Here is a 22,102-nt window from a genome sequence, read left to right as displayed (position 1 = left end):
AAGCTTGGGTCTCCTGTTACGACTTTCCTGGCCGCCGTCGGCAAGCGAATCGCTGAACGTTGGTTTCGTGAGTGCCGCGGGCCCCGTTTGGCGATCTTTCTTGCCGCCACGACGCGAAACGAATCGTGGCCGTGAGTAACCGTTAGGGGGAAGAGGCTGGAAATGAGGCCGAAGACTTTCCCAAGGAGACCCTTTTTCGTCTTTGAAGGTGACTCAGTCGACGACGCCGAGTGCGGATCCTGTTTTTCCGGCTTCTGCGAATCTGGAGGCAACTGCACGCCGTGTGCCCCGTAAGCCACACACACCACCCTCAGCCAGTTTGGGGTGGGGTGGGGGAGGATTTAGGGTGTCCCGACCTCAGAATAATGTATTTTATTTATTAATAATGTATTTCTTTTATTTAGAGAAAGCATAATCGAAGTGGCCACCTCCACAATGGTTACTGATAGGAACAGCCCGACTTCCCTGTAAGTGGATATCCCCCACTCCTCCCTCACCCCTCCAATCTTCCCCACATACACCCTAATGGTCCCTCAGCCCACCCACGGTCCTCGCCGTACCACCACAATTGAGCCAAAAATCTCCATTGCTAAACGAGACAGTGATCAAGTGCAGTTTTCTCCCATCTTACAACCTCTCTGGCCCCTGTCATTCAGTGAATCCCTGCGGTTGTTAAGTGAAGAACGTGGTTGTTAAGCGAATTTCCCCCTCGACTTGGCTTGTCAGAAAGTCGCCAAAGGCGGAATCACGTGATCCTGGGACATTGCGAGCGTCGTAAATGTTGCTGAGTTTCTGAGCGGGGGATTCATTTAAACACCGCAGGATTCATTGAACAACCTCAACGATTCACTTAGCAACCGGAGAGAAGGGGGAAAAAAAGCCCGGCTCATTGAAGCGCCACCTCGCATAGCGATGGGATTTTTGGTTCCCGATTGGGGTCGTAAATCGAGGACTGTCTGTGAACCTCCTAATTATTTCTGCGATGCAAATCCCGTCTTCACCCAATGCGCGCGGTAGGATTCACACCCCGTCCACTTTGTCCCGTTCTAAAGCAACGCTACCTTTCCTAAAACTAAGTTTTCTCTCCTAGCGGGATCTCTCAAAACGAGCAGTGCAACGTGGTGTGTAAAATCGGTATGTAATGCCGGTGATTATTTTTTCCCCCCTCCCAAGAGCCAAGGTGGCGCAGTGGTTAAATGCAGCACTGCAGGCTACTGCTAGATCAGCAGTTCAGCGGTTCAAATCTCACCGGCTCAGGGTTGACTCAGCCTTCCATCCTTCCGAGGTGGGTAAAATGAGGACCCAGATTGTTGGGGGCAATATGCTGACTCTCTGTAAACCGCTTAGAGAGGCCTGAAAGGCCTATGAAGCGGTATATAAGTCTACTGCTATTGCTATATTGTGGCACGCCGAAGCGGAGATAGTTAGAGAGCCGAGATGCAGGGCTTGTGGGGTGAGGCCTAGGCAAATTTGTCTGGTTGGGATGGGACACCACCATGAGATCCCAGAGAAGGAGGTTAGACTTTGAAGCTGGAAAACACCTTCAAATGTTAGGTTTGTCTTGTATTTTATTTTACATTTTTAGTTTGGTTTAGGATTTCATTTTATTCCAGTTCACATTTTTAATTCCTTTTAGTTTAGATTTTTTGTTTTTGCTTTAGCTTAGATTCTTATTTTGCTTCATTTTTACACTTCGTTTTATTTCAGATATTTATTTTAGTTTCGATTTTTGCTTTATTTCACTTTGGCTTCTTATTTTAGACTTTTCGGTGTTTAATTTTCGATTTATGTTTTATGTTTTATACGAGTCTTTTTTTTTTTAATTTCGCTTTACTTTAGATTTTTTTTTTACTTTTTAGATATTTGTTTTGCTCCGCTTTGGATTTTTATCTTGTTTTGGGATTTGATTTTAGACATCCATTTCCTTGCTTTACCTTTTGGTTTTATTTTATTTTAATTTCATGGAGGAAACGTTTTAACTCCAGGGTCTTGCAAGCAATACCCCAGACATGTTTGCATAATCAATCTGATATTTAATTTTTCTGCCAATTGAGAATAGTGCGTGGATCGGCTGACCCGTGGCTCCTGGAAAATGTGGGGGGGGGAAAATCTTGATTTTACTCTTTTCCTGGTCTCAGCTGTAGGTGGTTCTGTGTGTCTCTTCATCCTGGCCGGAGCCCTGATTCTCTATTTTAAGAAAAGGAAAACTACTTCGGTTCAAAAGCCCATCCCTGCTCCGAATATCTACATTAACAAACCCCATTTTGGTAATTTTTTTCCCCGATTATCGTTCTGCTGTTTATCCGCTACAGGTAATCCTCGACTTAACCGACTGTCAACTGAGCCCTGATTTCGTTTTAGATTTTACTCTTTATTTTAAGATTTTATTCCAAGCGAGACAATTGCCAAGCAAATGTTGCCCCCTTTCTTGCCACAGTCGCTAAGCAAATCACGGCAAGTTAAGTGCGAAGCATATCTGTGTGTCGTCTCCCCCACCCCCACCCCGTGGCTGGTCAGAAGGTTGCAAAAAGGGGATGGCGTGTCCCCTGGGAAAACCGCGACTGCCATAAATACGAGTCGGTTGCCATGAGGCCGAATTTTGATCAGCTGGGGGTCAAAGCGGTCGTAAGTGTGGAAAACAGCCCTAAGTCTCTGTTGTCATTAAACAAATGCTTGTATGAGTGGTGGGGTGCCCTATAGGTAGAGCTCTTGCCTCACCCTCGGGAGGCTGTGAGTTCGGTCCTAGGGAGAGGCAGGTATTTCTCTCTCTCTCGGCACGATGAGAATATATCTGCTGAACAAAACTCTGCTCTGGTGACAGGAAAGGCATCTGGCCAGTAAGCACCCAGCTCCATTCAGTTGCCCAGACAAGGGATTAGGTGGTCATTAAATGACGATTTTTTAAAAGAATAGAATAGCAGAGTTGGAAGGGACCTTGGAGGTCTTCTAGTCCTACCCCCTGCCTAGGCAGGAAGCCCTACACCACTTCAGGCAATATATATTAAACCAATGCTTGTAAATTGAGGATTACCTATTTTGCACTGCCCGTTGCTCTTGAGAATGCAACACTCCAGACATTGCTAGCAGAGATCAAATGGCGTTCATGGCTTGTTTCCAGATCCCAGCCTGATGGGATCTGTAATCCAACCCATCTGGAGGGGCTTGTATTGGGTGTGTTAGACTGGGGTCCCCAGTTCCGTAAGCCAGTGGCACTGATTCCCCGCTGTTTTCCAGGCAATCCGGTCTCCTCCCTTCCCGAGTCAGCCTTGCTGGTGGACAAAGCACCCGCGCCATCCCGCTCTCTACAACAAGGGCGGCATCTCTACACCGTCATCAACGCCGTGCCCGTCCGACGGTGGAAAGAGTTTGTGAGGGGCCTGGGGCTGCGGGATGGAGAAATCGAGCTGGTGGAACTGGAGCACTCTCAATTCCGCGAGCAGCAGTACGAGATGTTGAAACGTTGGTGTCAGCAGCGGGGCGCCTCGTTGAAGGCCATTTTGGACACCCTGGAGGCCATGCAGTTGGGCGGCTGTGCCCAGGAACTGAGGGAGAATCTGCAGGTGGAGCATCTCTGGTGTAACCCGTAAGGCTGACGGCAATGGGGACTGTCCTCGTACGGGGGGGATACGTTGCGGTCGAGTTGGTGTACGAGCGGCGGAATGGGACAACTCATGTGGCCATGACCATCTCGCCACAGTCCACTCGCCTCAATGAACTCGCCACGGTCATCTTGATGCAGCCAACTCGCCGCAGAACAAGTCTCCGCGAGAAAATTCTACACGGGATAACTCGACACGATAAATGTTACCCGCCACTGTTTCTTTGACATTATTTCCATTTTTGTGGGAAAGGGTTTAGTGGAAATGATGCTGAAGGAACTGTGGGCGGATAACATTTATCGCATCGAGTTATCCTGCGTGCAATTATGATTGTAGCGAGTTGTCCTAGACCCCCCCCACGAGCGTAGCGTTGTGGATGTACGGTGCCACACTGGAAATGCTCAGGACCAAACTCCAAGGGACGGTACCCGGTTGCTTGAACCCTCGGCCTCGTTCACAACTTGCTCGTTTGTCTTCTCTGCAAAAGATACTCCATGGATCTCCTTGCGAAGGGAAAATACGAACGGACCGCGGGTGACGCATTACCGATATCGACCGAGCCGTCAAAAACATTTCGCCCAACGGTGGGCAACTCAATACCTTACTAGAAGAGCCAACAATCTTGTTTTGCCTGACAAAACAAGATCTGTCCGATATTACGCTAAACAACTCGAGGTATTACTTGAATTTTATTAATGGTATTTCTTTATAGAGCCGAGGTGGCGCAGTGGTTAGGGTGCAGCACTGCAGGCCACTTCAGCTGACTGTTATCTGCAGTTCAGCGGTTCAAATCTCACCGGCTCAGGGTTGACTCAGCCTTCCATCCTTCCGAGGTGGGTGAAATGAGGACCCAGACTGTGGGGGTGATATATGCTGACTCTGTAAACCGCTTAGAGAGGGCTGAAAGCCCTATGAAGCGGTATATAAGTCTAACTGCTATTGCTATTGGAGGGTTCAGGCACTGCAAAGGTAGTAGTAGACATTGTATGTCACGTTTAATCTGTCCTTCAGGAGCACGAGGCAACGATATTCTGGGGAGAGCAGGTTTTTTTTTTACTGTGAATCACAAAAAAATTTTAGACGCAGAAGACGATTTGTCTTCAGGCTGGCCTCAGTCTACCCATCTGCAGAAGGGGCAAAATGTTAATCTTCCAAAAAGTTGCAGGGAAAAAAGATGGACCCCGTTTATCTCTATATGACAAAAATGTTGTAAGATTTCACTGGGTGAAACGCTGCATCGCAGGACGAAACTTTTTCCAACGAGGAACGTGAAAACAAACTAACTTATGGAATGCGCCCCAAATCCGTGAGCCCCCTCCCAATTCCCGTGGAATTGAAATTCGGCAATAAAATCTCATAGGATGTTTCCTAGGGTCCACAGCTGATTTTTGGCCGGCGCTAAACAGTTCAGCTTTTTTTAGCTGTAGCTGTGAATGCAGGTAGTCCTCAACGTACGACCACAATGGAAGCACAGAATTTCCGCTGCTAAGTGAGACAGTTGTGAAGGGAGATCCGCCCCACCTTACACCCTTACGTGCCACCGTGGTTGAGTGAGTCATTCCGTTAACAACGGGATTGTTAAGTGAATCTGGCTTCTTCATTGCTGGGTCGCAAAGCGGGATCCCGGGACACACACACACCTGGACCGTCATAAATCAGAGCTGGCTGCCAAGTATCTGAATTTTGGCCGCGCGGCCACGGGGAAGCTGCCACAGTCGTGCGAACAATGGTTGCCAGTCCCACTTATCAGTACCGATGTTCACTTCGGACGATCACTAAGCAAAAGGTTGTAAGTCGAGGACTGCCTGCATCTTTCTGAATTTTTAGGAACTATTCCAGGACATTAGCAGTTCTGTCCTTGTTGTGGACATTGAAGAATCTGGTAAGGAAATATCTCCCAAGCGGATCACCCGGGCCAGTGGCGGGTTGCACTTACCTTCACGACTGGTTCGCTGATCGCGTGCACTTTCTATTGGCCCACACTGGGCGCCCGCACGCAACCCACCACCCCTGCGACAACCAGCTGATTGTGGGTGCTCGCGCAGGCTTTTGCCATAAAAGCAGGTATAGAATGCAGAGCCACCGTACCAGTCCGTTCTCAGCTGCTCCGTGTCACTACCCTTTCCTGACGAACCGGCCCGAACCGGCCTCAACCCACCTCTGCGGTCGTCTGTTGAACAGACACTAATGTGCTTCTTGTAAGAGCACCCCACTTTCCTTGCCCAATTGTGTGTGCAATTTTGTGTGTGCAATTTTGCCCTGCTCAAGTCGGTTGGCAAAGTGTTTCTTCATCAGGAATTGCCACGTTGGCCACGATTCTGCGAATTGGGGTGAATTTATTAATTCAAGGATCAGGAGTTTATTTATATATTATGTATGTATGTATGTATGTGTATTAACTCCAGGATTTTGGGAGTGCCCTCCTCATGCCCTTAATAATAATAATAATAATAATAATGATGATAATAATAAAAACTTTGGAACATTTCCTGGTCCCACCTGTGAGTCCTTTGATCTGCAGAGTGCCTGGTTTTTCCACAATGAAGAATTGTGGTCAGTTAAAGCAGGCGGTTGGATCGTAGTTTAAGCCGCTGCTTTGCATGCAAACAAATCTTGGTTTAAAGGCTGGTGTTTCCAGGAAGCCGGCTTTGCATACAGGTACTCCTCGACTTACAATCACAATGGAGCCTGAAATTTCCGTTGCTAAGCGAGACTGTTGTTAAGTGGGTTTTGCCCCATTTTACGACCTTGCTTGCCACACCAAATCCCTGCCGTTGTTAAGTTAGTAACCTAGTTGTTAAGTGAATCTGGCTTCCCCGTTGAAGAAGGTCGCAAAAAGGGGAAATCACGTGATCTTCCGGGACAAAGCAACAGCCATAAGTACATGCCAGTTGCCCAGCCTCTGAATTTTGATCACATGACCAAGGGTCCTAAGTGTGAAAAATGGTCCTAAGTCGTTTTTCTTTCCAGTGTAACTTTGAACAGTCACTAAATGAATGTTTGGTTGTAAGTCCAGGACTACTAGTAGTGACCTCACCAGCATTGGCCAATCGGTGCTCAGCAGTGCCAACTATGCAAAATTTGGGCCATTTGCAAATGTCCCTTCTTTTTTTTCAGAATTTGCTTCGAGACAGGATTGATCTTCAGAGCAGGGCAGATGTTGGCTTAAAATTAAACCCCAGCCTTTGCAGTTGGACGAAGGGACAAAAGACCAGCATTTGAACAAAGAAATTTAGATAAATGAGGGATCGAGAGGGAGAGATCCCGGAAGGATCTGATTTGGGTTGACGGACATTTAGCAAAACAAATGATCGAGAGGGAGAGATCCCGGGAAGGATCTGGGTTTGGGTTGAACGAGTGGACATTTCACGAAACGAGCATCCGAGACGGATAGATCCCAGAAAGGATTTGGGGTGGAACGAATGGAGATTTAACGAAACGAGTGATTGAGGGGGGAGAGAGACCCTGGGTGGATCTGGATTTGGGTTGAACAAGCAGACAGTTCACCAAACGAGAATCGAGAGGGACAGATTACAAAAGGATCTGAGATTGAACGAAGAGAAATTTAACGAAATGAGCGATCGAGAAGGAAAGACCCCCCCAAAAAAAGATTTGGGGTTGAGCGAGCAGACATTTTGCAAAACAAGCAGTTGAGACGGACAGATTCCCAAAAGGATTTGGGTGGGTGTGTCGAACGAATGGAAATTTAACAGAACGAGTGATCGAGAGGGAGAGAGAGAGAGACCCTGGGTGGATCCAGTGATGGGTGCAGAAGATTCGGAGACTGCAAAGCAGGAGACACGAATCTGTTTTCCCCGCAGCCGGCAGGGTCTGGGATCGAAACGGGCATTCCCCCAAAAGGGCAGAGAAGGGTTAATATTTCGCCATGTCTCCTTTTCTGAGGATAATCTGCCTTTGCCACGGGGTCAGTTTGTTCTCGTCAAAGCCGAGAGTCTTTAGCTTTTCCGCTTGTTCCTTCTCCTTCTCTTGCTCGATCTGTCGCAGTTTTTCCTCCTCCCGTCTGTCGGAAGAGAAACGAGAGGAACAAACAGAGGATTAAACAGAAAGAGGATACAGAATACTAGCAAACATGGGATTTATTTTACCAATAGCTGGAAGAAAAGGGGTAAAGATTAGGAATATAATCTATATTGTTAAGCAAACGAAACAACCCAGACAACAGGAAGTTTATTATGCACTAATTAAAGGTAATTGTATAAAACGAACAAAACTTTATTTAAAAGAAAAAAAAGAAACAAGGCCCATAGAGTTAGCGACATGCGCACTGCACCCCGAACCCCTTGGTTTATTTATTTTTAATCTTATCATTATATGCTTATAGGCAGATAGTCCTTGACTTATAACAGTTCGTTTAGTGACCGTTCAAAGTTACAACGGCACTGAAAAAAGGGACTCAGGACTGTTTTTCACACTTACGACCATTATAATTATTCCCAGGGTCACGTGATCCAAACCAAGAAAGGTGGCAACTAACTGCCTCGTATTTACGATGGTCGCGGTGTCCCGGAGTCACGTGATCCTCTTTTCACGACCTTCCAACAAGCAAATTCAACAGGGAAGCCCGGCTCACTTAACAACCGTGTCACTAACTGAACAACGGCAGTGATTCGCTTAAGAACGGTGGCAAGAAAGATCATAACGCGGGAGATAACTCACTTAACAACTATCTTGCTTACCAACAAATGTTGGGCTCGTGTGTGTGTGTGTGGGTGTGTGCATGTGTGCGAATTATCTAAAAAATACGAGTTCTAGGTGTAGTTATAAAAGAAGAAACAGATGTTGCGATCTCCAGAACTTAAAATACGTATATTGCTCACTTAGCCTCTGCTAACATCCTCAGAGTGTAAAAACTACCATTAAAGAGATATCTGCCTTTATACACCATTAATCAATTTGACCATTGCACGTGTAATAGGCGTGTGTGTGTGTGTGTGTGTGTGTGTGTGTGCATGTGTGTGTATAGAGTATATGTAAGGTAAAGGTAAAGGTTCCCCTGGCACATATGTGCCAGTCATTCCTGACTCTAGGGGGCGCTGCTCATCTCTGTTTCAAAGCCGAAGAGCCGGCGCTGTCCGAAGACGTCTCCGTGGTCATGTGGCCAACATGACTCAACTCCCGAAGCCGCACGGAACCCTGTTGCCTTCCCACCAAAATTGGTGGTTCCTATTTTTGAGGTGGCGCAGTGGTTAAATGCAGCACTGCAGGCTACTTCAGCTGACTGCAGTTCGGCAGTTCAAATCTCACTGGCTCAGGGTTGACTCAGCCTTCCATCCTTCCGAGGTGGGTAAAATGAGGACCCGGATTGTTGTTGGGGGCAATATATGCCGACTCTGTAAACCGCTTAGAGAGGGCTGAAAGCCCTATGAAGCGGTATATAAGTCTAACTGCTATTGCTATTGCTATTTTTCTACTTTCATTTTCTACCTGCTTTCGAACGGCTAGGTTGGCAGAAGCTGGGACAAGTCATGGGAGCTCACTCCGTTACGCAGCGCTGGGGATTCGAACTGCCGACCTTTCTGATCGACAAGCTCAGCGTCTTAGCCCCTGAGCCACTGCGTCCCCTTACAGTATATATATGTATATATAAATATAATGTATAATGAAATATATATATTTGCTTGTGGGTGCATATGTATAGGTGTACATAAATAATATATAATTAAATTTCTAAGGCACCCATCACCCCTACAAGGTGGCTCTGGCCAGCTTTTATCTTCTTCCAGTCCAGCGGTGATGGTTTCCAACCCTCAAACACACTTTCGTGTGGATCCACGCCCTATCCAGCCCAGGGCTGTGCCTGATGGGTCCAGGGACTTGTGCAGAGAAAACGGGCACGCAAACCGAAACATTCAGCCGCCTCGACGAGACTCACCGTTTTTGTAGCCTGCGAAAGAAAGAAAGAAAGAAAGAAAGAAACAGACAGGTTAGCCTCGAGAAGTAGAAGGGCCTTGCGTGGTTTCACACCACGAGGAAGAAATGCTACCGCGAAACGCAGGAACAACCATCGCGGACCCTTCGTTTCTCCCGGATCAGTTTTGGAAGAAGCACCAAAACACGGATGATGTTCCCTAGTTGGGTCGTAAGACGTCTGCAAGGAAACCACCAAGCTCAGAGGGGACCAAGGAGGCCACAGTCCACCTCCTCTTCCTCTTTCTCCTCCTCCTCTTCCTCCTCCTCCTCCTCCCCCTTCTTTCTGCAAACCCCACTCCCTTCTAATACTGAGGATGTTACCTAGCTGGGTAATGAAATATCTGCAAGCTCAGAGAGCACCAAGGACCCCACAATCCTCCTCCTCCTCCACCATCACCACCACCTTCTATCCCTGATGATGTAACCTAGTTGGTTCATAAGAAGTCTGCAAGGAAACCACCAAGCTCAGAGAGCACCAAGGACCCCACAGGTCCTCCTCCTCCTCCACCATCACCACCACCACCACCTTCTATCCCTGATGATGTAACCTAGTTGGGTCATAAGAAGTCTGCAAGGAAACCACCAAGCTCAGAGAGCACCAAGGACTCCACAATCCTCCTCCTCCTCCACCACCACCACCACCACCACCTTCTATCCCTGATGATATAACCCAGTTGGGTCATAAGATGTCTGCAAGGAAACCACCAAGCTCAGAGAGCACCAAGGACCCCACAGGTCCTCCTCCTCCTCCTCCACCACCACCACCACCTTCCATCCCTGATGATGTAACCTAGTTGGGCTGTGAGACGTCTGCAAGGGGAAACCACCAAACCCAGAGTGGAGCAAGGACCCCCCAACGCTTCCACCCCGAGCTACAAATCTTTCTCGTCTGTCGATTCTTACCTCTCCTCTTCCATCTTTTTCCGGAAAACATCCCTTCTCCAAGCCGGCATGCCAGCCAGGCGTGCCTCGTCTTCCCTTTCCTGGAAGACAAGACAGAGAAAGGAAGAAGAGTAAAAAAAAAAAACCACCAACCCCTCCCCCCCACCACAAGTAGGAAGGGGTTTTAAAAAAAGAGGGAGGGGAGGTCTGGAAAGGAAGATAGGGGGGAGGGGGCGACCTGTGCCGGAAATATCCAAGACCCCTTCAGTAAATGAAAGAAGGGATGAAAGGTTGTTTAAGCCCAGGGAAAACGAGAGAATTTGGAGGCGATTCAGACAAACACCTCCCTGCTCTGCAGAAGAACAAGGGGGTGAAATTAAACACAGTTAGGCTCGTTCTCTTATTATAGCCAACCTCAACACAATACAGAACAGTCCTTAACTTACAACCATTCATTTACCGGCCTTTGCAATAGCCCTGGGAAAAAAAGAGACTTACCGTCCTTATGATCCCCGTGGTCAAATTTGGGGGGGGATGCATTTACGACCGTTGCAAACACCCGAGTCGCATGGCTACCATTTGTGATTTCCCAGCCGGCTTCCGATAAGTCCGCGGGGAAGCTGGATTCGCATAATGACTGCGTGATTCACTTAAACACGGCAGCCATTCACATAACAGCCACAGCACGCACACACACACACACACAAAGTCGAAGCATGGGATGCCACTCACTTAGCAAGGGAAATTCTAGTCCCCGTTGTTGTTGTGAGTTGAGGACTACCTGTGTAGCAGTATCTTTCAATGGGGAGGGTATCTCTCTTATCGGGTGAAGGGTTTATTTTTTAGAGATGGGCTAGAAACAAATTCCTTGGGGTGGCTGAGCAGAGCAGGGGGGTTGGACTAGAAGACCTCTCGGGGTCCCCTGGGCAGCCCAAATCTGTTTTTAATCCTTATTTATCTGCAGCTCGTTCTTCTGTAACTTTTTCAGGGTGCGATCCGTTTTCAAATGACGTGGATTTTCTAGCTTATCCACATCCCCGTTGCCTCGAGCGGGGGGGGGGGGGGTTGGGCTAGAAGACCTCCGGGGCTCCCTTCCAACTGTACCACTTTTGCAAAAGCAAAAGTGACACAGTGCATCACAAAAGCCATTTTGCACACTTATAACCATTGCAGCCTCTCCGTAAGTCATGGGTTCCCTTAACAATGGCGGTGTAACATCGGGTTGATCCGTGAGCTGGGGAATTCTGGGAGTTGAAGTCCACACCTCTTAAGTCCACACTGAGCCAAGGTGGCGCAGTGGTTAAATGCAGCACTGCAGGCTACTGCTAGATCAGCAGTTCAGCGGTTCAAATCTCACCGGCTCAGGGTTGACTCAGCCTTCCATCCTTCCGAGGTGGGTAAAATGAGGACCCAGATTGTTGGGGGCAATATGCTGACTCTCTGTAAACCGCTTAGAGAGGGCTGAAAGCCCTATGAAGCGGTATATAAGTCTACTGCTATTGCTGCTATATTAACATTGCTAAGGTTGTAAAATGCTATTTTAAAGCAAGCTGGACTCCCCATTTCACTTTAAAAAAAAAAACAACTTCAAATGTTGGGTACTTTTGAAATTTTGCTGTGCAATGATTTAGTACAATGGTAAATTAAATTAAAATACTATTAAATTCTACGTAAATACTATTAAAATGGAGATAAACTATCACGTTCATTGAGGTTTATTGTTAAGACAAAAAGATGCTTTTTAAAAATTCGGTCACTTTTTATCCCTGAGAATTCATAACAACTAAAATTCGCTTCCATTGTTTTTGGAAGTCACGGTCAAAAATTAACTATTCAGATTATTTTTTTCTGCGGCGTTTGGCTCTTCAATCGTTGAATGGAAACTAATATAAAGATGTTTAAAGTCTAAACAAATTCAGGGCGTAGAAATGAGAATATCCTGATGCGTTTTAGTTCCTTTCTCTCTCTCTCTTCTGCAATCACAAAAAAAAATGCCCATTTTTTTCTTTTGCACACAACATATTTTATTTCTTCAGACAAACTTCGGTGGGGAGGGGGGGGGAGAGTAAATTTCCATCAAAATGAAACCGGCTCCCCAATTTAATTGAGGTTGTCCCCCTATTTTTAGTAGCGATAATAATAAGAAAATAACTAGAAAAACTTGCATAATAACTCACACAGCAAAGGGAGCCATCGCACCCCTGATGGGATAGAAGTAACACGCCAACAAATTGCACACTCGGGGGGCAAAGCGATGTTAATTTGTCTCTTTGCGTTAAGATTGTCGAGAATTGATGGAACTGTTATGCGAAGTATAATCAGTATTTCTGAAATTAATTACATTAGCGCACCATCAACTCTTAAGTCCGCCCCATTCACTGCAAAATCTCTTGAACTCTACTGTGACAACTGAACGACGTTGCGTGGAGCACATCGACACGCAACAAATGCAGACGAGGCACTGTTGTCCTTTGGTGTCAACAGGGCCCAAAACGTCAGTTTCCTAACATGTGGAAGCTTGTCCGTACACACTCTACGCACTATACATTAATCCCGTGTGTTGAATCTACACAACATGGCTAAGGTACACTGGATCGTGCTTGGTTGAGGACTGAGTGTGTTACACATCTGGCATAAATGGATTTAAAAAAAAACTAAAACTAAAACAGATACGGGATCTGGTTTGGACCAAAAACCCTCCCTGTCTGATTGTGCCCTTAACTGCTTCAAACTTTCTTGGTCTTCACCAATAACTAAGCGTCCTTGTTCTATTTGTTTCCCCTTCTACTGGGTAGCAACGTGGATAAGCTTCCCTCCCCCCCCCAACTTGCACAGAGGTCCCACATGTGCTCCGTCGATGTGTGCAAAGAGCACATCACAAAGATGAAGAGTGAGTTCAGACGGGGCCGCAACGCTACATATGCCTTGGAACTCTAGGGGTCTTCTTGGTTGACCTCAGTATTGGGTGCAGCAGGGGACTGAACTGTGTGATCCATTCGCTTGGTCCACCAAGACCAGCCAAAGTCCTAGCTAGGAGCACCTTCTTATCAATATTATTTGGGAGCGCAGTGAATGTCACCTTCTGGACTGGTGAAGGACCGGTTCCAGATTGAACCGACCCATGTTTAAGAAGCTATCTTCTGCAAAGATCTTCTCCAAACCACCCCAGGGAGCTGGGACCTCAGATGTCAAACATCTCGGCCTCCTTTTCTTTCCAAAACGAGAAGCTACGGTCTATATAGCGGCAAATGTCATCGTTGCTGAATTCTCCAAGCTCTGAAACGAGCTGGATGGAATTCGCCCTACTCTTTAACGCTGGGACCACTGCTAGCTCGTCTCCAACGCACAGGGGCTCTTGGGTGCTACTGACCAAGGACTGAGAGGATTCCTGGTGGGAGAGAATAGGGGGAGAATGTAGGGTTTCGGCCGGGACATCCACACTGAGCGTGGTCCCGTGGTCCACCACCAGGTCGTCTCTGAAGAACCTCTGCTTGAGGTCCTCAAAGCCATCCAGCCAATCCCGCTTCCCGGCCTCCACTTCCTCCATCACCACTTTGTGAAAATGGCGGATGAGGTCCCAGCTGTGGCTGCCCAGATGGTCAAACATCTCGTAGCAGAGCAGGTGGCGGAACTTGCGCTCCTCCCGGCTCATGTCCATCTCCAGCAGCTGGAAGTAACCCAGCATGAAGAGGTCCAAGGTGAGGCTGTCGTATTCCACCGGCGAGCCGTCAACGTGCGGCAAAAAATGTTCGGGCCAGTAGAAAATGTCGACGTGGCTCAGGCGGCGGATCTGTCTGGTGGGCACCTGGCTGATGATGCTTCTCCAGTGGGTCAGCAGCTTGCCCACCACTTGGCGCTGCTTCATGAAGTACAGGAGTTGGTGGTCCTCGCTGGGTTTCGGCTCTGAGACTGTCAACGCAGGCAGGTTGTAGACTTGGCCGTCTACCTCCAAATCGGGAGCCGACATCTCCGTCACCCTCCTTGGCTGGACCTCTCTGCCCGAATCGGTGAAGGTCCACCTCTTCCAGTGCTCCAGGAAAAGGTAGACAATCCGTTCCTTCCGCAGGTCGATGTAGTCTTGGATGCAACTCAGGTCGGTCTGCACCGGGAGGCTCCTGGTCATGTGGTCAGGGCTGAACATGGTTTCTGCGAAGGAGTCTCCTCTGGGGAACGGGCTGGGCCCCACCTCATACAGGAGAGGCGCATGGGATGTCTGAACAGGGGGTTCCAGATCACCGATAGAGACCGCCTCATCTCCCAGGACAGTGAATGGCTCCAGGCCCATGACATAGTCTTCTTCCAAAATGGGCTCACGCCCGAGAGTGAACTGGGCTGTTTCCACCGGCAGGGAACGCTTCCTCCTGTACACCCGGTTGGTTGCTTCACTGATCAGCTGCGCCTGCACATGGACCTCGTAGTTGGCCTTCAGATTCTTCACCGACACCCCCCACTGCATGATCTCCTTCTCCACTTCCTCCCGGGTGCAGCTGAATGACTGAGAACGGGCGATGTGGCTTGGGCCGTCGTTGAACGTTGGCGCTGCGGAGGGGAGTGCCTGGGTGTCTTTGCTCTTCTGCAGCAACGCTTCGGTGGTGACCATTTCGGCCAGGCTGGTGGCTTTGCCGCCCAGCGTGGCCAGCAGGATGGACATGCTTTTCAAGAGGATGGAGATCTTGTTACACCAACCGGGGAGGTCCTCCGCCCGGCCGTGCATGCACTTGGGGTTGACGGTGAAGTGTTCCTTCGCTAAGGCGGCCGAGACAGGCAGCAGCTGCTGGAGTTCCTGTTCCAGCTGTTCCAGTTCGGTCTCGACTTTCTGCACCTTGTGTACGACTTGGAGGTTCTGGATTTGCTTCTCAATACGGAGGATGTCGTCTTCGGTCATCAGTTCCCCGAAAGGTCCCAAAATGGCGTTGTGAGCATGGGAGTACCGCCAGCCTTCCTGGGGGTAGCAATTCCCAGATCGTAGCTACGCAAGACAAAAAGAAAGCACAACCCAGAGGGCAAGGAGGGTCCCTCAGGACGGGCTACTACATCATCCGCACTCTGCACACCCTCTTCGCCTTACATGTTACTTTGTGGTGTAATGAGAACGGAGCAGTTTGGCTAAAAACTCCCTGTGGTGGGACCAGCCCGCCAGGAGACGGTGGGTAGAAAACTGGACGGCCGTATTGGGAGAGAGAGACAGAGCAATATTTTTCTGCTCGGGTGGACAGGCATGCAAGAGAATCGCGGAAGGACACCACGGCATGAATGGCAGGTGCCGCGAGATGCATTCACACGTTACACCATGAAGCGGTCATGTAAGGCCTTTAATTCCTGCAGTATCTGGCCACGGGGAGGTCGAAGAGAGCTGTCAGATGCACAGGTCGAATTGGTGATCTGGTGGGAAAGATTTAGAAGTCGCCGAATATCTACGGCGGACATTTTCACCGTCGCAACTGCTGTGCAACGAACCAGTCCTCGCTTGGCCCATAGTGCAGGTTAAATGAGCTTCAGAGTTGGTCACAGCACGTCAGCCATGCAGTGAACACGCCTGAGCAGCACACACAAACTAGAGATACGTTAGAAGGAAGGACCCCACTTTCTCTACATACTGTCCTGAAGTTCTGCAAAAGACCTTTTAGTTGTGAATCTCCCTTTAGGGTCCCACGGGCCTTGCCAATGTCAGAGAGCACCAAGGACCCCACAGTCCTCCTCCTCCTCCCCCTCTTTGCAAACCCTACTCAGCTGTAACATTGATGATGTTCCCTAGTTGCAGGGGTGGGTTTCAACCGGTTCGCGGCGGTCCCTGCGAACCGGTTGGTCGGCGAACCCGGAAGTAAGTAACTTCCGGGAACGGCGAAGGGCCCAGCCGCCCGCCCGCGCTCCTTACCCGGTTTTGACGAGTTCTGCGCTTCCACGCATGCGCAGGACGCATACAGCGCCTGCGCGATCCTCCAGGAACAGCTGGAGCATCGCACAGATGCTAGTACGCATGCGTGCGCCGCGCGTGTACACGCACGCACCGCACGTGTGCACGAGGATGCCGCCGGCCCCGTTCCAACCGAACCGTTTGGACCGGGGCGAGAAACCCACCCCTGCCTAGTTGGGTCATGAAACGCCTGCAAGAAAGCCACCGAGGTCAGAGAACACCACGGACCCCACAGTCCTCCTCCTCCTCCTCTTCCTCCTTGCAAACCCCAATCCCTTCTAGCACTGATGATGTTCCCTAGTTGGGTCATGAAACTGCTCGAAAACCACCAAGCTCAGAGAGCACCAAGGACTCCACAGTTGTCCTCCTCCTCTTCCTTTCTGTAAACCCACTCAGTTCTGATGACGTTACCTAGTTGGATCATGAAACGTCTGCAAGAAAACCACCAAGCTCAGAGAGCACCAAGGATCCCGCAGTCCTCTTCCTCCTCCTCCCTCCTCTTCCTCCTCCTCCCTGCATACCTCACTACCTTTTAGCACTGATGACGTCTCCTAGCTGGATAATGAAACATCTGCAACCAAACGACCAAACTTAGATAACACCAAGGACCCCACAGTCCTCCTCCTCCTTTCTGCACCTCTCTCCCTTCTAGCACTGATGATGTTCCCTAGCTGGGTCATGAAACATCTGCAAGAAAACCACCAATCTCAGAGACCACCAAGGACCCCACAGAACCCGCAGGAGACAAGTGTACATTAGAGGAATCAACACTCTGGCCACGGAACCAGTGTATCTTGACCCCAGGATGTGCTCCCACTGGACCCAACCGCTTGCCTTTAAAGACAAGACCTGGGTTTATGTTTTTCCTTTGGTGGGGCCCAGAGTGAGGTTCCACACACCATGGAAACCGCATCACAGCACGCCACACCGCCACACCATGCTGAGCACACACACACACAGACACACCCTGTGTCCGGCCCATTTACCTTGCGTCTCTGCTCTTCCTCTTCCTGAATTTTCATCTGGAGCTTGCGTAGCATCACTTGGCGTTTCCACTCCGGGATGGCTCTCCCCTGCTCGTCATGGGTGGGGATCAGGCCCTCCAGGTCCACGTGGACACTTGGGGCCCCAAAGTGGCTGGTCATGGAACCGTTGATCTCCAACTTGGGCGAGCTGGAAGCCCTGAATCCGGAGGCTTCCTCGGGAGTCGAGGGGGGCGTTGGTGTTCCCGCGGGGGACGCGGAAGCTGCAGGGAACTCAACCTATTGGGGGTGGGGGGAAGGGGAGGGGGGGAGACGTCAGCAAAAGAAAAGAGCTTGGAAATCATTCTAGCTTTGAAAGTAGCTCCTCAACTTTCAACTGCCCACTTAGTGACTTAGTGAGGAACTTTTGACGTGGATTTGAGGTTCTGATGGGGGCAGCCCGACTGCCTCTCTCCAGTCATGTGACTGCCGTTTCTTTCTTTCTTTCTTTCTTTCTTTCTTTCTTTCTTTCTTTCTTTCTTTCTTTCCTCCTTCCTTCCTTCCTCACTTGCTTTTTTCTTCCTTCCTTCCTTCCTTTCTAACTTCCTCTTTTTTTCTTTGTCTTACAGTATTATTGTCTTACTTACTTAGTTTCTTTCTCCCTCATTTTCTTCCTTCTATCCTTCCTTCCTTTCTTTTTTCCCTTTTCCTTTTTTTCTTTCCTTCTTCCTTCTTTCCTTTCTCTTTTTTCTTTATCTTATTGTCTTCCTCCCTTCCTTCTCTCCTTTCCTTCCTTTCTTCCTCTTTCTTTTTTTCTGTCTTATTATCTTCTTTTTTCTCTTTCTTTCTTTCCTCCTTCCCTCCTTCCTCACTTGCTTTTTCCTTCCTTCCTTCCTTCCTTCCTTCCTTTCTAACTTCCTCTTTCTTTTTTTCTTTGTCTTACTATCTTATTGTCTTACTTACTTATTTAGTTTCTTTCTTTCTCCATCCTTTTCTTCCTTCTGTCCTTCCTTTCTTTTTTCCTTTTTCCTTTTTCCTTTTTTTCTTTCCTTCTTCCTTCTTTCCTTTCTCTTTTTTCTTTATCTTATTGTCTTCCTCCCTCCCTTCTCTCCTTTCCTTCCTTTCTTCCTCTTTCTTTTTCTCTGTCATTATATTCTTTCTTTCTTTCTCTTTCTCTTTCTTTCTTTCTTCTCATTCATTCATTCCTTCCTTTCTGCCGCTAGCTATTTTTACAAATAAGGTGGCAAATATAGCTAACCCCTTCCTGCCTCAGCCGTGGAAGCCAGGTAACTTCAAACAGTCACCGAACAAAGGAACCATTTGCACTTCAGGCTTTTCAAGGAAGAGAAATAAAAGCAAGCCGGATGAAGAGAGATGCAATTTCCCGGCATAACTTACGCTGGCGCCCACTTGGCCACAGCCGGAGAAGATGGTGGTGAATCCCTTACTTTGGGGGGTTGGCTTCAAACTCTTCCCGGCTTTGATTTCGGCCAGCAGCTCCGAATTGTCAGCCGTTGGGGACATCATGTTGAAAGATTTGGTGCCTGTGGGGCCGGAGGAGAAAGGGAGCCATGGGTTGGCATCAGGGAACTTCGGAAGGACTCAAGCAAGGAAACAGGAAGGAACAGGGCTGCAGGAAACTTGGCTGTGCAAATCCAAATTACGGTTTTCATTGCTTTCAAGTGTTTTGAAAGATTTTAATTGCAATGTATGTTTCAGAATGGTGAGCTGCCCAGATTCGTTTGCTGAGATGGGCAGGTATAGAAATCAAATAAATATTTTTTTTAAAAAAAATCATATAATAAAATAAATAAATAGAATAAAATATAAGATAGAGCGAATAGAAAATGGAATCGAATAGAAAATAGAATAGAATAGAGAATAGAATAGAAAACAAAATAGAGAATAGAATAGAAAATAGAATACAGAATAGAATAGAATAGAATAAAAAACAAAATACAGAATAGAATAGAACAGAAAAGAATATAGAATAGAATAGAATAAATAGAAAATGAAATACAGAATAGAATAGAGTAGAATAGAATAGAATACAGAATAGAATAGAATAGAAAACAAAATACAAAATAGAATAGAATAGAATAAATAGAAAACAAAATACAGAATAGAATAGAATAGAAGAATAGAATAGAAAATAGAATACAGAATAGAATAAAAAACAAAATACAGAATAGAATAGAGAATAGAATAAGAAACAAAATACAGAATAGAATAGAATAGAAAATAGAATATAGAATAGAATAGAAAATAGAATAGAATAAAAAACAAAATATAGAATAGAATAGAAAATAGAATAGAGAATAGAATAGAATAAATAGAAAACAAAATACAGAATAGAATAGAAAATAGAATACAGAATAGAATAGAATAAAAGAACAGAATAGAATAGAAAATAGAATACAGAATAGAATAGAATGTTGGAAATGTGAATCAATACCACTTATGGTGGACTTGTGAGAAGGCTAAAATTTTTTGGAAAAGGATCAAAAATTGGCTAGAGGCGATAACAGGAATCAAAATAGATTGGAATACTAGGAATAATTACAAAATATAAAAAAAGAAATCCAGTATTTAATTTTACATATAATTATGGCAGCGAGGATTGCCTTCGCTCAAAAATGGAAAAACAAATTAATCCCAAGCGAAGATGAAATAATAAGAAAGGTTGTGGATTGTGCCGAAATGGATAAATTAACCAAAGAAATCCAGGGAAAAGAAGAAACAGAATTCTACCAGATATGGGATAAATGGTATAGGTGGATGGAGGAAAGAAACAAGGATCAATGAAGGAATATAACAAAACTCAAAAATAGTAGTTAAGGAGAATTAACACACATATATATATGCATCCAAGAGGTTTAAACTTACTAGAAGTAATCAGCCAATATAGCAGACAGAGGAGTAAAATAAGAGGGTTAAGAATGGTGAAATGCAAATGAAATATACTAGAAGGGGAAGTAATATAAGGAGAATTGTATCGGTTGGCAATTGCTATTAGCAAGAACAGGAAGTTCCTGTTCGGATCGTATTGTGTAAATGTTGTTGTACGCCTAAGTTTTGTGTGTGTATTTTGCATGTTTGTAAATAAATATTTTTTTAAAAAAAGAATAGAATACAAAATAGAATAGAATAGAAAACAAAATACAGAATAGAATAGAAAATAGAAAATAGAATAGAAAATAGAACACAAAATAGAATAGAAAATAGAATAGAATAGAATAGAAAATAGAATAGAATAGAAAATAGAACACATAATAGAATAGAATAGAAAATAGAATAGAATAGAAAATAGAATAGAATAGAAAATAGAACAGAATAGAATAGAAAATAGAATAGAATAGAAAATAGAACACATAATAGAATAGAATAGAAAATAGAATAGAATAGAATAGAAAATAGAATAGAATAGAAAATAGAACACATAATAGAATAGAATAGAAAATAGAATAGAATAGAAAATAGAATAGAATAGAAAATAGAACAGAATAGAATAGAAAATAGAATAGAAAATAGATTAGAATAGAAAATAGAATAGAATAGAATAGAAAACAGAACACAGAACAGAACAGAATAACAGAGTTGGAAGGGACCCTGGAGGTCTTCTAGTCCAACCCCCTGCTCAGGCAGGAAACCCTACGCCACTTCAGACAAATGGCTATCCAACATCTTTTGAAAAACTTCCAGTGTTGGAGCTTTCACAAATTCTGGAGGCCAGTTGTTCCACTGATTAATTGCTCTAACTGCCAGAATAATTAAATAAAATAAAATAATTAAATTATTGAAATAATATAAAAAATAAAATGCAGGTAATCCTTGACTTACAACCACTATTGGGAGCCGAATTTCCCGTGCTCAGCAAGATGGTTTCAACCGTCATCAACTGGAGCCAGTGGGCAGGGGTCTAAATTTTGATCCCCTGACCCCCTGCAGGTGTCCTAAGCGTCGTAAGTGTGAAATAGCCTAAGTCATTTTTTTCAAGGCTGTTATAACTTTGAACGGTCCCTGAATGACGTAAGTGGAGGACTATCCATGTGTCTCTTCTACAACATTTTTTAAAACCTGCTTTCCTTCAGCGGGGCTGTGTGTCCCAAGGACCGAAGGTATATTTCCCTAACAATAACATAGAATTTGGCTGATTGATCCAGCTGGGAAACAATGCAAATTTTAAACCCTTTTTTTTGTGGGTGGATGCAAATCAAAAACCTTTGTAAATGAGGGAGGAAGACAGAAAGGAAGTAAACAAGGGAAACAAGAAAGAACAAAGAAAAACAAACAAACAAAAATGAATGAATAAATAAATGAAATAAAAAAGGAAGGAAGGAAGAAGGAAAGAAGAAAGATGGAAGGAAGAAGGACAGAAGGAAGGAAGGAAGAAAGACAGAAGGAAGGAAGGAGAAACGAAGGAAAGGAGGGAGAAAGAAGGTAAGAAAGTAAGCAAGCAAGAAAGAAAGACAATAAGACAGTAAGTCAAAGAGAAAGAGGAAGTTAGGAAGGAAGGAAGAAAAAAGGAAGGGAAGAAGGGGAAAGAAAGAAAGACAATAAGACAAAGAAAAAGAGAAAGAGGAAGTTAGGAAGGAAGGAAGAAAAAAGGAAGGGAAGAAGGGGAAAGAAAGACAATAAGACAAAGAAAAAAGGAAGGAAGGAAGGAAGGAAGGAAGAAAAAAGGAAGGGAAGAAGGGGAAAGAAAGAAAGACAATAAGTCAAAGAAAAAAGGAAGGAAGGAAGGAAGGAAGGAAGAAAAAAGGAAGGGAAGAAGGGGAAAGAAAGAAAGACAATAAGTCAAAGAAAAAAAGGAA

At 46.0% G+C, this 22,102-nt stretch overlaps 2 protein-coding genes across 2 annotated transcripts; one reads left to right on the top strand and one right to left on the bottom strand.

Moving 5' to 3' along the window:
• The first annotated feature begins 25 nt into the window (after positions 1-25).
• Positions 26-4,343, top strand: TNFRSF25 (TNF receptor superfamily member 25). The gene is made up of 5 exons (XM_032232170.1): positions 26-290; positions 405-467; positions 1,091-1,134; positions 2,139-2,343; positions 3,119-4,343. The coding sequence occupies exons 1-5, from the start codon at positions 163-165 to the stop codon at positions 3,585-3,587; spliced, it is 909 nt and encodes a 302-aa protein (XP_032088061.1). The 5' UTR covers positions 26-162; the 3' UTR covers positions 3,588-4,343.
• Positions 4,344-7,472: 3,129 nt separating this feature from the next.
• On the bottom strand, positions 7,473-21,183 carry ESPN (espin). Its single transcript, XM_032232169.1, has 6 exons — positions 21,129-21,183; positions 18,687-18,832; positions 17,313-17,588; positions 10,434-10,513; positions 9,493-9,504; positions 7,473-7,620 (listed from the first exon to the last, which is right to left on the bottom strand). The coding sequence occupies exons 1-6, from the start codon at positions 21,181-21,183 to the stop codon at positions 7,473-7,475; spliced, it is 717 nt and encodes a 238-aa protein (XP_032088060.1).
• Between the last annotated feature and the right edge of the window lie 919 nt (positions 21,184-22,102).

The sequence above is a fragment of the Thamnophis elegans genome, chromosome 15, assembly GCF_009769535.1.
Source record: "Thamnophis elegans isolate rThaEle1 chromosome 15, rThaEle1.pri, whole genome shotgun sequence".
Taxonomy (NCBI): domain Eukaryota; kingdom Metazoa; phylum Chordata; class Lepidosauria; order Squamata; family Colubridae; genus Thamnophis; species Thamnophis elegans.
The sequence above is the reverse complement of the archived record's forward strand: the minus strand, read 5'-3'. Positions and strand labels throughout refer to the sequence as shown.

Bases quoted from the DNA above. Each gene is read 5' to 3' on its own strand.
- TNFRSF25 (XM_032232170.1), top strand. From the start codon at position 163: ATGAGGCCGAAGACTTTCCCAAGGAGACCCTTTTTCGTCTTTGAAGGT. The intron at 291-404 runs GTAAGCCACACA...TCTTTTATTTAG, and splicing joins AACTGCACGCCGTGTGCCCC to AGAAAGCATAATCGAAGTGG. The intron at 1,135-2,138 runs GTATGTAATGCC...TCCTGGTCTCAG, and splicing joins CAACGTGGTGTGTAAAATCG to CTGTAGGTGGTTCTGTGTGT.
- ESPN (XM_032232169.1), bottom strand. From the start codon at position 21,183: ATGACGGTTGAAACCATCTTGCTGAGCACGGGAAATTCGGCTCCCAAT. The intron at 18,833-21,128 runs GTAAGTCAAGGA...CCGGCCCCACAG, and splicing joins TTCGGCTCCCAATAGTGGTT to GCACCAAATCTTTCAACATG. The intron at 10,514-17,312 runs GTAAATGGGCCG...CTTGTCTTCCAG, and splicing joins AGGAAGAGCAGAGACGCAAG to GAAAGGGAAGACGAGGCACG.